Below are 16,030 nucleotides of genomic sequence, written 5' to 3'. Positions count from 1 at the left end.
TTGGGCTAAGATGAAAACATTTGCTGCATATTTTCTGATTTTTAAATTCTTGCTTAGTTATTTGTACAGTTCTATTTGTTGCTACTGAATCATTTCTAAACCCCTACTTTAGGGCAAACGAAAAATTAATTGCAGAAGTAATATTGGTCTATGAATATACAGTTTTTACATAACCAATTATTCTTTTTTCTTCAGTTTTTAAGTTTAAAAGTAAGATAACATACAAAGCGTCTTCCGTTACCAAATTTTTCGAGTAAATTTTGTCAATTTTGAATCTTAATAAAATGAAAACTTTGGCTCAAACAGTACATTTTTTTTCACATCCGTAATCGAAGCGCTTTCCATATTATCTTAGTGACTCGTTGTAAGAGAGGGGGGGGGGGGTAATATCTTTAATTGGGTACCGGTAGACGCCTGTAATGAAGAAAGTGTTTTAATAATTTTCCCTGATATGAAGCTAAATTTCTACTTTTCCCTTTGCTCCCGCTGCTGAGAAGATCGTTTTCTCTCCCTCGATTTTCCACCTGTCGAGGGTGGACTGGCTTGAGGATTTCGATTTTCATCTCCTGATTGAGGATTGCCCCGGGGAGCTTTGTCTTCCGATTTCCGCTTTTCCTGGGGTGGAGTTCCTTCTGGCGGATTTCCTTGAGGTGGATACCCCTGTGGTGGATTTCCTTGATGTGGATACCCCTGTGGTGGATATCCTTGGGGTGGATATCCCTGTGGTGGATATCCTTGGGGTGGATATCCCTGATGGGTGTTTCCCACAGACTGGTACCCTTGGGGTGGAGGGTATCCTTGAGGCGGATAACCTTGGGGTGGAGGGTAACTTTGAGGTGGATACCCTTGAGGTGGAGGTTGACCAGACTGTGGCGGAACGACAATTGTATCATCTTCTCGTGATCCACCACAGCATCCCTTGTAATTGTTAGGAACACAGGCGAACACACAAACTGCCATTGCAAACGAAATTGAGAAAAATACAAACCCCGTCCAGACTAAACCTTCGTAATTGTGTTCGCTAGCGACAGTTGAGTGCACTTGGATATAAGTTGTTCTTGTCTCGACACCTCCAATTTCTTCGAATTACTTCTCTTCATTAAATATTAATTAAATAATTTCTTTTTACTTTTTTGACCCAAAATACAAACCTGATATGATTGAACAATGTTAGAAAAAGTTTCACAAATTTAAATGCAATCTATAAAATATTTTGCCTGTTTTTGAAAATTTAGCTCTGATTTTTGGACATGAAAAACTGACATACTTTTTGATTATCATCTTAGATTAACAGAAGCCGACAAATGTCGGAAGAATTGTTCTTGAACAACCAACGGGGCAATTTAATTGAGGCTTTCCCCCAACGGGATTCGAAGCTTTGACCTCCCGATGCACAGACACCCGCGCTAACTACTGCGCTATGACTCACTAAATTACCCAAACTGCAACCGATTATATATTAGCAACAAGCTTTACTTCGGAGAGAGCAATAGAGATCGCTCAAAAATGTTGAACGAAAGTGTAAAAAAGTCACTTGAGAAGTCAAAGAATGTTCTAGAAGAAATGCGCAAAATTGTCAAGCAAAAAATTTGCATAAAAAAATTCACACACGTTTACAATAATTGCTGTGAACTTCGATCAAGAGCAATTAATCATCTCCAGCCCAAATTTATTAAGTTGTTTTCTTCACATGCCAATCATTGTGAGTTCAATTCCTCGCCCCCATAAAGGTATCTATATGACGTTGAGCTCTGATTTAACCATAGCTTCAGGTTGCGTATAGCCTGATCAATAATGGCAGCAATGATGGTACCACATCATCAATATTTCAGACGCAAAGAAGAACCCAATGGCCAAAGAGCACTGCTTCCAATAAAAAACAGACTGAAAAGTTGGGAATAATCAGAAAAGGGCAGCTGAGAACACTGCTGCGGCTTAATGCTGTTCGGCTACGATTACGCGAAAAACAACAACAAAAATTAGTATAAATAACATTTGCCTTCTGTTTTGCAGTAAATCATGCAAAACTGCGCTTGCCATGTCTACTATATCACAACCTATTTGTTGAAATTGAGAATTGTGTCTCAAATTGTGATCAACTGACGAATTTAAATCAGTTTGTTTTTTTGTTTTTGATTGATTGAGTTCTTTTAAGTGAAAACTTGGTGGAAAATTAAGTTTGACAAAGGCCTCCTAGCTTAACAATTTAAAAATGGTTCGAGGAGTCTCTTGACTTAAATGAATATAACGTAGTTGTATTGGATTTCAAAAAGACGAATCTAAGACTCTAAGGGAAAAAACGGGCTAAAAAAACCGGAAGTTTTGTTGATTTAAAATGTAAAGCGCGAAAGAGAACACTTTAGGACTCGGCATGGTCTAGATATACCGTGATTCGTTAAACTGAATTTCCACTCTCCAAAACTTTTGATTTAATTTTTTGTATTTTTAGCTCAATACTTTGTTTTCAAAACATATTTAGATTGCTTTGTGTTAATTTTGATGCATATAAGGCTTCCTATTTGGACCTATTCTGTTTCGACCCCTTCCCCCAGGTTAATGGGCACTTAACTTTTACGCCCCATGCGGACCTGCTATTTTTAACATCGAAATCTGCTTTATAACAACACACAAAATTGTAATTGGTTGCATAAAAAACAATGGGAGGCCGAATTAGAATCGATCCCCCTAATTAATTGTATCATTTTGTTTTGAAGACATTTTCCTAACTATTAATATTTTTCATAAATCAATTGTTTTTCAGTTTTTGTTTCTGGGACATAAACCGACTACCGTCAAACAAATTGCTCTCGATCGAAAAGCGGGCAATTGAGTTCAGAGCGGGCTATACCACATATGTAGTTTTTATGGGTGCAAAAAAGTTTTGATAAACGATGTGTTCAAACCCACGGCGTCAGTTGTAATTTCTCGGCAAATTGCTCACTCTGCTATCAGGGCCTTGTCTTGGCTTAACTTACAATGATTTTTGTTTAAACAACAGACTTAGTGTCTGAATAAGATTTGTTTAGGTCACTAAAAATCAACGAGTCAAGAGTGAAGGGGTCACAACAGAAATGAAATCGGAAGCATGCTCTAGAGCAAAAGGGTCAAACGAAAAATTTGCAAAGAAAAGATGCACAAGTTTACCAAAATTATTTTTTATTTTCTTTCAAGGGCAATGAAAAAAAAACAGCAGAAATTAGGTTGTTGTGATTTTATCATTCCAATAACGGACTTTAAACAGCAATCTTATGTTTTTCACCGTGTGCTTATCTTGTATTACATTTCAAGGTAAGTCATCAAAAAAATTATTTCCAATTTATTGTGCGCTAAATTCTGTTTTACTGTAGCTCTGAGTAATGAAGTCTCTGAGTTCTTTTCAAGCCATTTTCTGCCGCTTTTAAACTATTTTGTGAAGCTCCTCATTGCGCCATGCAACCATTGTTTGCGTTGGGTCTCAATTTAATCAACATAACAAATTAAAGTAACAAAAGTTGTCAAGTAAAAATTGCTCGGGGGGGGGGGGGTGGGGGGGCTTTTGTGGGTCTATCTGGGTTTGATTGTCGATAGCTTAAGCATAGTTAATTCTCAACTGGTAATATGGAGAGGGCAAAAATGTTTATTTGGAGGTCCAAAACGCCCTTTAATTTTTGAGTGCACTAATCTGTACAGTTAAATCTGTGCAGAATTTTGATAAATAGATCAATTTAATTAAATTAATGCTGCAAATTAATGCTGCAAACTTATTCAGAAATGTATTACATTAAGGGAAACCTTTCGTAGCCGGATAATATTTTTTGAAGTTACTACCTTGAAATTCAGAGTATTGTTCTCCGATAACCTCTACTGAATTATTGGTCTCTGTTTGCGCTCAACCCGAAGTACTTTATGCACCCCCAAAGCAGGTGTCATTACATAGTAGTAAATGGTTTAGTAAACATAGTAAACAGTAAATCGTATGGCACGTGGTTAGGGGATCAAATAATACGTACCAACAAATCTGGGGTAAGGCACAAAAGAAAAAGATAATATATAATTTCTTGGATCTATTTTGCCCCCCCCCCTTAGCGAAACAAATTCTCCTAATCGTTTTGAAGAGAAGAAATGATTGATGTTAAGTATTTCACTGACTGGTAGAAGATCGTCTGCTTCTCGATCGGTCGAAATAGGTACCTTATTTGGAAAACATTTACGCAACCTTATTCAGTTATGCTCAAACAGTTTATCTTGTCCCCACCCCATCCCAATCTGTCTCGGTAACGCTCAATCTCCCTGATGTTGAGATGTATCTCTGGAGCTGGCATAATCACTAATGTATGACATTTTGGGTCCTTCCCCTTGTAGGAAAAAGATTACTTGCAAAAAAATGGCTGGCACTTTCAGGCGCCGACTTGCGTCAAATGCGGAAAGCGCTTAAATTTTGTCAAAGTGATTTCCACAAAGCAATTAAGAGCCTCAAAATCAAAAATAGAATCAAACAAATGTTATAAGTAGTTACGTTTGGCTGTAAGGGCGTTTTAAAAAACTTTAATCATTTTAATCCTTTTGCTGCTCAATTTTACGATTCAATGTTTTACGATTGCTAAATTGAGGAATTATGCTGCAATAAACCTGCCGCACAATTCTTTTTTAGAACGAGATTAAATCAAACATATTTTGCGGTGGAAAGCAGTTTTCATTTTTCAACTTCGAGTTTAAAGGCAAAAAATACTAACTGCAAATTCCATATAGGGCATCGCCTTTTCTACCGCGAAGTATGTAAGTATGTTTCGCACTCACAATGTATTAACACAGGAAAAAGGAGATCTGGCAAAAAACGAGTAAATTTATTCAAGCATTTAGTACCAGCAGATGCCCGTAACGAATGTGAAAAATGTAAAATGTTTATTCAAACTTGTGTTTACTATCTCTTTCGTTCTCATCGTCTTGCAATAAAGTATCAACTGGATAAGAAAAAATGTATGAAAAACAAGTTTTCAGGTTATTTGGTAGTATGATTATTTCACCAAATGCCCAGAAAGCTCACAAAAATAAAATTCAGTTCTTTGGATACGTCTATCATCTATGCTCAAGCGTCATAAACAGAGCCAAATTAAAATCTGATGAGAAAAATTGAAACCAAATACTCATTTTACATCGGAAACATTAGCCCGAAAAAACATTGCAGTTCACAAAGAACATATAAAAGTGTATTATTAGGTCTGCCATCCGTGGCTGCGCCTTCGTGTTTTTACGAAATTTGATGCAATTCATTTGAAGTTTAAACTGAAACTGTTGGCTTAATATGTATAGCGTTTTTTGTGCGGTTGAAACTACATTCAAAATGATTACATCTTAGACCAACCACTATAGGCTGATAAACTTTGTTTGGCTCAACACAAAGTGAAATTATGCATTAGCGAATTTATTCAAAAATCAACTTACCTTAAAACTTTTTTGCCAGGATGTGTGCGGAACTCTTTTTTGAGTTTATTTAGCAATAGCCTTGAAAATTTTATTTTTTGAACCTTCAAGATGCTAAAGTTTGAAAAAAAGAGGAAGAGAGGGCAGAGAGAAACCCAAAACAAGAGCAATGAAAGAATGAAAACTGATAAAGTTGAAATAAATTTATGCTTCGAAAAGTTTGACAAAGCGAAAGTTCTAATTTAAATATTTTGGCATTGCCTATGACAATATTTCAATTCAAATTCGCAGTTGAGTTTGCGAGAAAGTTTTTATGTAATTGAAAAAAGTGAAAATTGATGTAATCGAGTCCAGGAGACAAAGCTTTAATTTTCAAAGTTTTAATCAAAACTGCTTTCCACCTAAACAGAAAAATGCTAAGGAAATTTGTTTTTGTTTTTTTTTATGTCGGTCTTTCCTTTTTAAAAGGAAATGAAAGCAGAAGCACGACAGATTTTATTATTCAGATTTTTTGGTTCAGTGTTCGATATGTAGCCTAACCATTGCACAGTGTTTTATGGACTAACAAATTCAATTGAAACCGCAAGAAAATTTTAATTGCAATAACAATTGTGATGGAAGTAATTGTTGTCAAGCCTACGTGTTTGAAGCAGTTAGTTTGTTTCGATCTTCTATTTGTTTTATTCATTTTAATGTTTCATTGAACTCAAAATCAGGATATAACTGGGATTTTTTTTATCCTGCTAAAACTCATCATTTTTTCAAATCAACTAATTTTTGAAGTTCGTAAACAACTATTTGAAAATTGCAAACAACTATTTAAAGACAAACGATTACGCATATTAAGAAATTAAAAGAATCAGTTGAAAATTTGAAACTCATTTTAAAATTTGTCGACAATTTCTAACAAAATTACAAAAATGCAAAAAGAAACTAATCCTAACTTTGACGGCCTGAGATTGCGTGGGAATTTTTTTTAGTTATGAAAACAATAAAGTTTCAAAGTTGACAGGAGTTAGTTGTACTGTTTTGACCCACTCTGTGGAAATTTCTTTAAACTTTAAGGTTTTCCTTCCAAGCTACAATGAACAGAAGTGACCTCTGATCAGACTGGTGTCAGACCTTTGTCCAGACAACTTTGAGATCATTGTTCAGACTATAGTGCGTTTGAAATTATCTGTGATTAGATTAAAAGTTTTTCTATTACATGACGTAAAAAAACTTTCTCTTCAATATGTTTTTAGTGATCAACTTTTGTGACAATTAACAGTGCAGATGGTTTATTGATATTCTTTGTTTTGTTTAATTGTGATGTAGTTTGATTTTTTGGTGATTACTTGTTGAATTTTTCGCTTTTCGGCCAATTTTGTAACCTAAATTAATCAACCTCCTTACATCCAAATAGGGACGTCGGAGAACATATGTTTTTCGAGCGTTTGCAGCAGTCTCTGATCAGATTTTCGTGCGTTTGAAATAAGTGTCTGATCAGAAAATCGTATTATTGATACTGCTTCTGATCAGACTAAAGTTCGCTGATCAGCCTATCGTGTGCTTGAGACACCCTTTGAACAAACTAAGCGTGCGCCGAATCCACCTCTGATCAGTTCATCCCTGACGGAACTGACCTCTGATTAGACAGGTTCCAAACCATTGTCCAGACTAAATTGCAGTCGAAGATTTTCCAGACCATGTAATCCGATAGCACGATGCTCTGGTGTGCGCTGGAAGATGGTCTGATCAGAGGTCACTTCGTTTTGGACTTTTCGAGAAGGGTGAACTTAATTGGCCAAACAATCTGATTGGTTAATTAGAAGGAGAACAATAAACGTGAGAAATCAGGAACTAAATCAGTAGTCGTCGATTTATTGTTCGGTCGGGTTGCTCGCACTTCACTCGGCCTTTCCGTGGCTGCACCCCCCAACTCCCCTCCCCATATTTATTTGATTTTATATCTCCTTTATTCTCATTCAGCTAGACTTAAATTAGGCTACACCAACGTCCTCCGCCACTAACGCTTTTCAATTGCTCAGCTGTAAACTTTCCTGATCGCTATTTTAAATTCGGGAAGTTAAAATGTTTTCCATTGCTATTGATTTCATCGTAAGTCAGAGCGCTTAACAGAACTCCGGTTATGAGGAGAAAGACTTCAGCAGAAACGTGGCACACCAAATTTAGAATGTTCGAACATTTTCTTTCGTTTGTTTTCTTTGTACACATTAACACAGAGAATGTAACAATGCACACAATTATCAAAATGCTGGCTAGAATGAGAAGGGATCTGTTCACTGCAATTTTTCAAATATAAAAAAGTAATTTTTTTTTATTTTCTTTCTAAATACATAAGCGGTTATTTATTGTATTTGGTGGGTACAGAGTTGCACAGTCAAATAGAAAAGGCAATGGGGGTACACGATTAGGTCTCTATTGCATCCATTCCCAAGTGACTTTTTTTGAGAGAAACTAAGTGCTATTTGTTTTTTTAAATCGAACATAAATCGAACTTAAGAAGATATCATACTGATAATTTTTCAAAATTTTGTCTTTGGAACTCAAGTACTTCTGTTGACGCCGAGCTTTGTAAAAAACCAAACAAATTCAAAGCCAAATCAAAAAGTGAAGCTGGAATAACATATCAAGCAAAATTCATTACTACATTCTATCGAAACCACATTGATTTGTTCATTTTTGTCAGCATACATATTTAGTAATTTGATCGATATGAGATTATCAAACATAACGTGAAACTGAATTTCAAACTTGAACTATCTCACTATCGGCATAACAATATTGCAAAGCTGGGAAAACTTGAACAGTTTATTACAAAAAAACATCAAATTCTTTAAAATTGGTTTGCGAATCAACCTTTTGTTGATACAGATTATTCAACAAATTTATATTGTTCGAAAATTTTGCATGGCATCTGATTTACACTGAAAAAGAGACTTTATGAAAAACATTTACATTTTGTCAACATCCTTATCTACAACCAACTAAAGCAATTTTTAACGTAAAACCAGGAGACTAGCAGTGTAAATGGAGCTCGAAAAACTACCAAACACGGAAGAAACTAATTTTGTCTTATTATATTGAAATACATTGCTTAATGAAGCACCATTCTTTGAGCGGTAAATTACATATTATCGTGTTTGGATTCTATAAATCATATTAGTGATAATACAGTTTTATTCAGTTTTGTTTTGTTGAAGAAAGAATTGACTTTGATGCTCTCAAAACCTTATTTTCTGAGAAACAAAGTTTCTAAAGAAGAAACTTTGTTCGCAATACATAGACAGTTTGTTTTACTGGTTTTAATGAAGCCTATTCAACTTTGTATGGGGCTGACTGAAATCAGTAGAGAGAATTTCTAATTTTCAATTGACGAAAAATTATTTTATTCAGCTCCTTCTTATAGAATCACTTGTTAAACAGCTGCTCATTGTAGCAGATTGAAATTGTCCATATTCTAAGCCAAATTATAGGACTAAAATTTGTTGGAAGGGGGTTTTCTAACGAAAAACCCCTTTAAACATCCTTTTTTGATGGAATAATTCGGGATATTTTGTCCCCCCTTGCCCAGCTTAGTGGCCTTATAACCATTTTGCGAATACTACCTGCTGTATTATTGCAAAGATTCGCTTGTTGTAGTCGAGGGGCATAAGTTAATAAGAAATAGCAGAAAATTTCTTCAATTAAACGAAGAGGAGCGACTTTTCCCAATATACTGACATTTTAACCTCGTCATCATTTTTTTGTCATTTGTCTCTTTTCATTTGCTTGTCTCGAAAAAAAAGCTTAGCACAAAATCTTTGTTGATTGATAATAACAAAGGTAATAGTGAAAGGAAATCTACAGTTGTAAGAGTTGTACTTTTATCGTTTTTATTTTCTTGAATTTAGTATCGCTTAAAAGTTGGTTCCCTTCGAGTATCTATAAAGCAAATAGTGGGCGACCAAAATTTTTGTTGGGGACAAAAGTATGAATAAATTTTTTTGGAGCAAATAGTCGAGCAAATAGTCGTTATCATGATACTTGAAAAAAGTGAAAAGAAATTATCAGTTCATTTTCAAAATGAGCTTTTCCATAGTTTTATGAGGTTCAACTTTTGAGGAAGCGGCCTGAAATCTGTGACGTTTAGTCATAAATAATTGATGTAAAAGTTGCTTTCACGCTGTTTCTGCTAAATTGTAATTGTTCTTGCCCAGTTGCCTTAAGGCCATATTTTTCAAATATCTCAAAAAGACCAAATCCAAGTGGAAGGGAAACAATTTTTCCTCTTTCAAGGATATTTCATTTTTTTGAAGCTTTTTTTCACTTGGGCATCCTATTGGTATAAAATATAAAAAATACAGGAATTTCCATGAAATTTTATCCCCTCATACCCCCATTGCTGGTATCGTCCTTAGCCATTACACAAAATCACAACTTGCCAGCGCAGATTATTTCCGAAAATTTTCACATTTTTTTTCAGAGTTTGTCCAAAAATCATTAAAAACAGTATCTTTTTAAAAGCATTAACTTCACAGGTATTTAATGAAAGAACATTTTTTTATTGAGCATTACTATTAAATATGATCACCGTTAAAATAATTTATTGGGCATTGTTTATTCGATGATAACAATTAAAAAATCCACAATCACTAACCCAAAGTGGAGTTTCTCATTTTTTTTGTACCCAACCAAACTTTCCCTCATCTCTTGTGGACTTATCGATAAACTTCCGCAACAAAACTTCCAGTTTTTACAAAAATGAAATCAAAAAATCTCAAAGAGTTTTTTCGACGATTGAAAACAGATCCCTATTATGTGCATAGCCAAAGTGGCAACATTTATCTCCCTGGGGTCAAGAATGATGTCACTTTTATCGTACGGGTAAAAGTTTGAAAGGGGGGCAAAAGCTGGCAGAACAAAAAGGAGAGATACAGTCGCAAATACAGCACCAACAACACCAAAAGCTGTTCCTCGCTTACACATGATGGCTCTCTTTCAGTTCTGCTCCGATTGAATAAGACGAGTAATAAATACTGAACGGCAAAAACAGCTGTTCTAAAATGTTGATTCAGAATTATACAGTTTTCTAGTTTGTCTAGTAACTCTTTTTTGGATCTATTCTTTTTCGCCCCCCCCCCCCCCCAGTGTTTTTTATTGCTCCCAGTTACAAATTATATGTTGTTATATAGCACGTTACTATGTAAGAAAATAGCACGGTCGCCTGGGCGTCATAAAAAATTTATGCTCACTAAGCGGGGGGGGGACAGAATAGATCCTTTTTTTATTGGTGAAACCCAATTATTTATATCTTTATAATTATTTTGATTACAATCTTATCATTTTTATGCACACATGTTCCACACTAACTATGGTGTGTAATTTGCTATCAAATAAAGATAACCATTGAAACGAATGATTTATCTTGCCCAGATATTGTTTTAAAATGTGATAACATACAAGATTTTTGCTCAACAAAGTTTTCATGAAAAGTGTGGACATGTTTTGATAAAAATTATTTGGCCAAAAAGGCCAAATTCTTAAAAAACAAATTCAAAGATATTGCATGCTTTTACATATCTCGATGTGTTCTTTCCACGAATCTTAACAAGATCTTATCGACATAGCTTTAGTTTCGATCCCTGAGTGAATAGATCACGATTAGCATCAACTTGAAAACAAAACCCTTTCTCTCAAAACTTATGGTTATAATTTATTTTATTATTACCTATATAAGGATTTGGGGAAAGATATAACATTCGCATACGAGATAAAACATTGTTAAGTTGACAAAGTTCACCTATTTTTTAAAATCAAAAATCGATTTTATCATCAAAACTTCAGCCATCAAAACAAAACAGTTTAAACGCATTAATTTATCAAATTCACTGAGATTGAATTTGTTTTCTTTCGTTATTCGGATTAATAAGAACACGAAGAATAACTCGCTTCATGGCAACTACGTTTTGTCAGTAAAATTTGTATGTGATTTCATGTTTGGACCTATTGTGTTTCACCCCCAATTGTTTTTATACCCGCACTAATAAACTATATTTTGTTGTATAATGCGTTACTATGTGAAAGTAGCACGTTCGCCTGTGGGAGTAAACATTTTATGCCCAGTAAACCGGAGAGCTGAATCCCTACTTTTTAACATTTGGTTTCTGTTGTTTATTAAGACATCAGGATTATTTTTTTGCTTATCAATAACAAACACAGTTAAGATTGCATAAATAATGTGTATGCTATTATTAAAAAAGGAAAAGGAAGAAAATTTTTTGGCAAAATCCTTTTCAGTTTACTAAAATATCAATTTATTAAAAAAAATTAAAGGTTTTAAGTAGAATAAATTTGTTGTGCATATATTTTTGCCCTTCAATAAATCCAGATTCTTTGTTGGTTGATATCGTTTTCTGCTCTATTTAGTTGTAATTTACAATAAGTTTGCCTTAATGTTGTTCTCTGACCTTTAAGGTCTGTGCATAAATCAGTATAGGTTATTAAATAAAGAAAACAAGCCCAATAGAATTGAAGACACAAAAAATCAAGTGAATCAAGTGTTAATTTTTATCAGACGCTAAAACCAAAAATGAGCTGAACTAAATTCTTCTTTGGCATAGTCATAAAAACTCACCTGCGGCAATCATGCACTCAAACATGATATCTTTTTTAACGCAGATTTGTCTATTTTTTCCCTACTTATTTCATTTCTAATTGGTGCTTTATTAAGTTTGCCAGTATGGCACTATTAAAACCTAACTTTTCACTTTCCTCAAACGTAAAAATAAACGAATGCACAAAAACCGTAAAATATAAATAGTGGGAAACTAAGTAGTCGCTGAAGTAAACAAAAAACTGAAGGCTGAACAACATAGCAAATTAACTTTTAGTTATTTAAGAAATATCACGCGTTGCAACACGTCCTATATAAAATTTCGAATCTATTCTTTGGTCACCAGTGTTTTTAATGCCCTTAGTTGCAAATTATGTATTGTTATATAGCATGTTATTACGCAAAAAATAGCACGGGCGCCGGGGGCGTAAATGATACTTGCACATTAAGTGGGGGTGGGGAGAGGGAACGAAACAGAATGGATTCAAAACTGGACTTAAAAGAGCTAATATGCTCGGCCCCGAGTCTACTAAGTTGCCGTTCCTAGCTCATTTTGATTGAACAGTTTCCTAATTCAGAAATTGTTAGAGTTAACACATCACCTCAGAGTGTAGTACATAATTAGGGACTATAATGTTATATGTTCACGCAACAATTGTTTAAAAACCAGAGACCAGATAAAGGTGCATCAAAACTTCCAATTTTTCATACACTTAACAAAGTGATGTATTCATACCCTTCGACTCTCTAAATAAATTCGAAATTAACTTATAACTTCTTTCTGTCAGGGCACTAAATCCCTTGGGTCGCTAGGATTCATGCTATAGCATATAGATAGAGAGCACCTAATTGCGTTCATTTTTTTGCTCTCCTAAATAAGTTTTTCATTATAGCTAAAACATTTCGAAAAAAATTTCGGATGCTGGAATTTTCTAAGCAATGGTTACGCGACTGTGCTTGAAGTCACTGAGATCTTCTGGCATTTATCGAGAATCGCGAAGCGGTTCTAGATATTAAATCAGAAATTCCAAGTGTCTTCTGCAGAGTCAATGGAAGTTAGCTAAGTAGCAACTTCTAGGGTTTTAACTTCTTCTGACACTGCCGATTTTTGGGCATTTTAAAATGTGCACGAGAGTGTTTTAAATTTCGGTTCTGGGCCTTACTTTTCTCGTGTCAGGGCAGTAAGTTCCTCGGGTAACTACAATTTAAATTCATCAATTACGTGAAGACTTGATTTGAAGGCGCTTGTGCCAAAGTGCCGAATAGAAAACTTTAATCAAACTTTGGTTTATGCTCTTATTTATTCATCTATGAATATGTCACAACATAACTATATGTTGCCATAAGAAAATTGATTACGGTAAAACGTGAGCGTTGGGTTAAAAAGTAGGATAAAATAGCTGCGCAATTAGTGCAAAAGCGCAATATTGTTCCCCTCCATTTTAGTCCATTGTTCTGTAAAGTTCATCAAAATAATTTTTTTCTTAAGGAAAAAATTTATCTGTCATTACGAAACAGTTTGGAATCTTTTCCGTTTGTACGTTATGCACCTCCAGTTACAAAGCACGTGTCATCACACCGAAAATTGTTATTTAAAAACATGGTACGTGTAGTAGTATGGAGGGTGAAAATAATTTGAACCCACTAAGCTTGGGGCACAAACGGAAAATATCCTCTGCCATTGTAAACAAGAAAAATACGTTTACAATGAAAACGAGGGGAAAATGTCAACTATGGATGGTTATAGATTATGAAAAGGGGGGCTGATGATTATTTTTTATAGGTGGATGTTTCTGCCGTGCTGATATCAGTCATTGCATACATACTTCAGATGCAGTGTCAATCTTCAGAAATCCAAGCAAATTACTCGAAAGAGCTGGCACCAAACAACTAAGCTGCGAAAACTGGCACAAACAAAAAAATCTCCATATTTTTCCATGTCAAGGTTAGATTTTGTGAGTTGAGATGTTAAGAACTAAATTTTCGCGAAGTGAAAAAAATGGATGTCTGTTGGCTTGCGTGACGTTTTTAGTAAGTGGAACTTAATTTTAATATACAAAAAATTCAGCTCAAACAATATTATTATCAAAGCAAATTCTTTCCGAATAAGTGAGAGTATCGCTCTGTGAATATTTAGTTAATTCAATCTCGAGTACGTGTACATGAGTTTAGTTCTTTGGCTCTGATTTTCTGAAGTTTTCCGGTTTTATATTCTATAAAAACTTTTTAAAAAATCACTTAATCTCAATACCGCCGGGTTTTATACCAGTTTTTCCAGAATCCATGACTTTATCCCTCTTGACTATCAGATCAGATTTTGCGCAAAATTCGAAGCTATAGCAAGCGATTACAACAGCTTATTATCTGACGTCACACTGGAACTGATTAGACCATCTTTTTCGGCCAGTCTTTCGTCTTTCATCTTTCTATCGAGATAATTCATTGGACATTAACAAATTGTTTCATCGGTAAACTATGCATTTGTTGTCATGGCAACGAGAGTTGATCCCAAATATTAGCTCACACAGTTGTTAATGCCCCCCCCCCCCCCCTAAATTAAATCAACACTCGGCTTCGCCTCGGATTTCGTTAACTTTTCGAAGGGCCAACCTTGTGGTATTAGTCATCATAAAACTTGAATGAGAGTTATTAAAATTGACTAATTACAAGCTAAAAACGGACTTAAAATGAAAGTCGCAGCTTCGCATATAAATTATTTTGATCATATCATACTGATTAAGCTCGTGGAAAGAAAATGTTTTAGTATTTTATTTTAAAAAAATCACCACAAAGTTTTTTTACGATGAGAAATCAGTCGTTGCAACAATTATGAAACCCGCAGTAAATGAGTTTAAAAATTTAGGTCAGCAAATCAAATTTAAAATTAAGCATGATTCTTTGTATATTTAAAATGAGTAGATCCCAATTTACAATAGTTGTAAACAATTATGTTCTAGTTCTTATCAGGTTCTTCAGGTTCTTGAAATTATAGGATCTATTTGCCCCCCCCCCAAACACACACACACACACAAACACACACACACACACACACACACACACACAAGCACGCAACACACACACACACACACACAAACACACACACACACACAAGCACGCAACACACGCACACACACACACAAACACTAGCTTAGTGAGTACATAATTTTACCCCCCCCCCCGCCTCACAGAACACAGTAACGTGCTAAAATATAATTTGTTAAAGGGGGTTGAAACTGGTTATAATAAAACTGGCCATAAAACAAATAAAACTGGCCATAAAAAGGCTGGAGTGGGGGGGGGGGGGGAGAATAGATCCAAACTGTAAACTTTTTTCTCTTTCACAGACTCTATACTGGGATTCCTTGTGGCGTCTGTCCCATAGATTGATATTGTTGTGGTTGCAACAAGTACCCTTCGAAAGGAAACACCGTCTCTTTGCAATCCTGATCGGAAAATTCGTTAATACTCAGTTTTGTCTCCGAGTGTACTTAAAAGGAGGCCCAGATCGGTCGAGGTCCCAAGTTATGGAAATTGTTTGGGGTGGGTAGAGAGCGTAAGGCGCACACTCCCACCCCCACCCTAGAGCTATAATTTCGGGCGGGGGCACTAATAAACAGATATCCAGTACAAATTGTTCCGCTAAAATGGTTATGTATATATTATTAAAAATTTCTTTTGAAAAGTACTCACGCTGAAAAGTAGTAGTTTCGGAAAATAACCCTCCCCCCAAACACACACAGGTACAGGCTGACATATTATCCGTACGTATCTGGAATACTTGTCTGGGACCTCGCCCCGGGGGATCTGTCGATGATGTAGGCAGAACCACTAGAGACTGTCTCTTTCGTCTATAACATCTGCAGTATGATGGCTTTTCAGTATTACACACAAAAGAAAATATAATAATGCCATAGCACATGACACACTGAAGAACACAAACCCCGTTCTTCTCTCACTGTGAGGTGCAGCCCCTAAATTCTCCCCCTATTTCCTCTCTTAATATATTAAGTTGCCTTTGAACTTTCCCAGAAA

The 16,030-nt window shown here is 35.2% G+C and overlaps 1 protein-coding gene across 12 annotated transcripts in view; it reads right to left on the bottom strand.

The window, feature by feature from the left end:
- Nucleotides 1-364: 364 nt before the first annotated feature.
- LOC142345526 (uncharacterized) overlaps nucleotides 365-16,030 on the bottom strand; it is a 19,807-nt gene continuing 4,141 nt past the window's right edge. For 2 of the 12 annotated variants that reach the window (XM_075397620.1, XM_075397627.1), the window contains exons 3-9: nucleotides 15,939-15,969; nucleotides 15,788-15,855; nucleotides 15,345-15,485; nucleotides 10,200-10,443; nucleotides 7,483-7,664; nucleotides 4,129-4,171; nucleotides 365-1,079 (exon numbers count right to left, since the gene is read on the bottom strand). In XM_075397620.1, coding sequence (XP_075253735.1) covers nucleotides 466-1,079; nucleotides 4,129-4,171; nucleotides 7,483-7,664; nucleotides 10,200-10,371 — 1,011 coding nt within the window. In that variant the 5' untranslated portion in view covers nucleotides 10,372-10,443; nucleotides 15,345-15,485; nucleotides 15,788-15,855; nucleotides 15,939-15,969 and the 3' untranslated portion in view covers nucleotides 365-465. Of the gene's footprint in view, nucleotides 1,080-4,128; nucleotides 4,172-7,482; nucleotides 7,665-10,199; nucleotides 10,444-11,757; nucleotides 11,875-12,019; nucleotides 12,185-12,269; nucleotides 12,297-13,824; nucleotides 13,845-15,286; nucleotides 15,486-15,787; nucleotides 15,970-16,030 lie in introns of those variants that run through there. The other 10 variants (XM_075397611.1, XM_075397602.1, XM_075397685.1 and 7 more) reach the window with 10 other exon arrangements.

This window comes from Convolutriloba macropyga, chromosome 1, assembly GCF_964194025.1.
Source record: "Convolutriloba macropyga chromosome 1, txConMacr16.3, whole genome shotgun sequence".
Lineage (NCBI taxonomy): Eukaryota > Metazoa > Xenacoelomorpha > Acoela > Convolutidae > Convolutriloba > Convolutriloba macropyga.
Note: the sequence above shows the minus strand (reverse complement) of the source record. Positions and strands in the feature narration are given on the sequence as shown.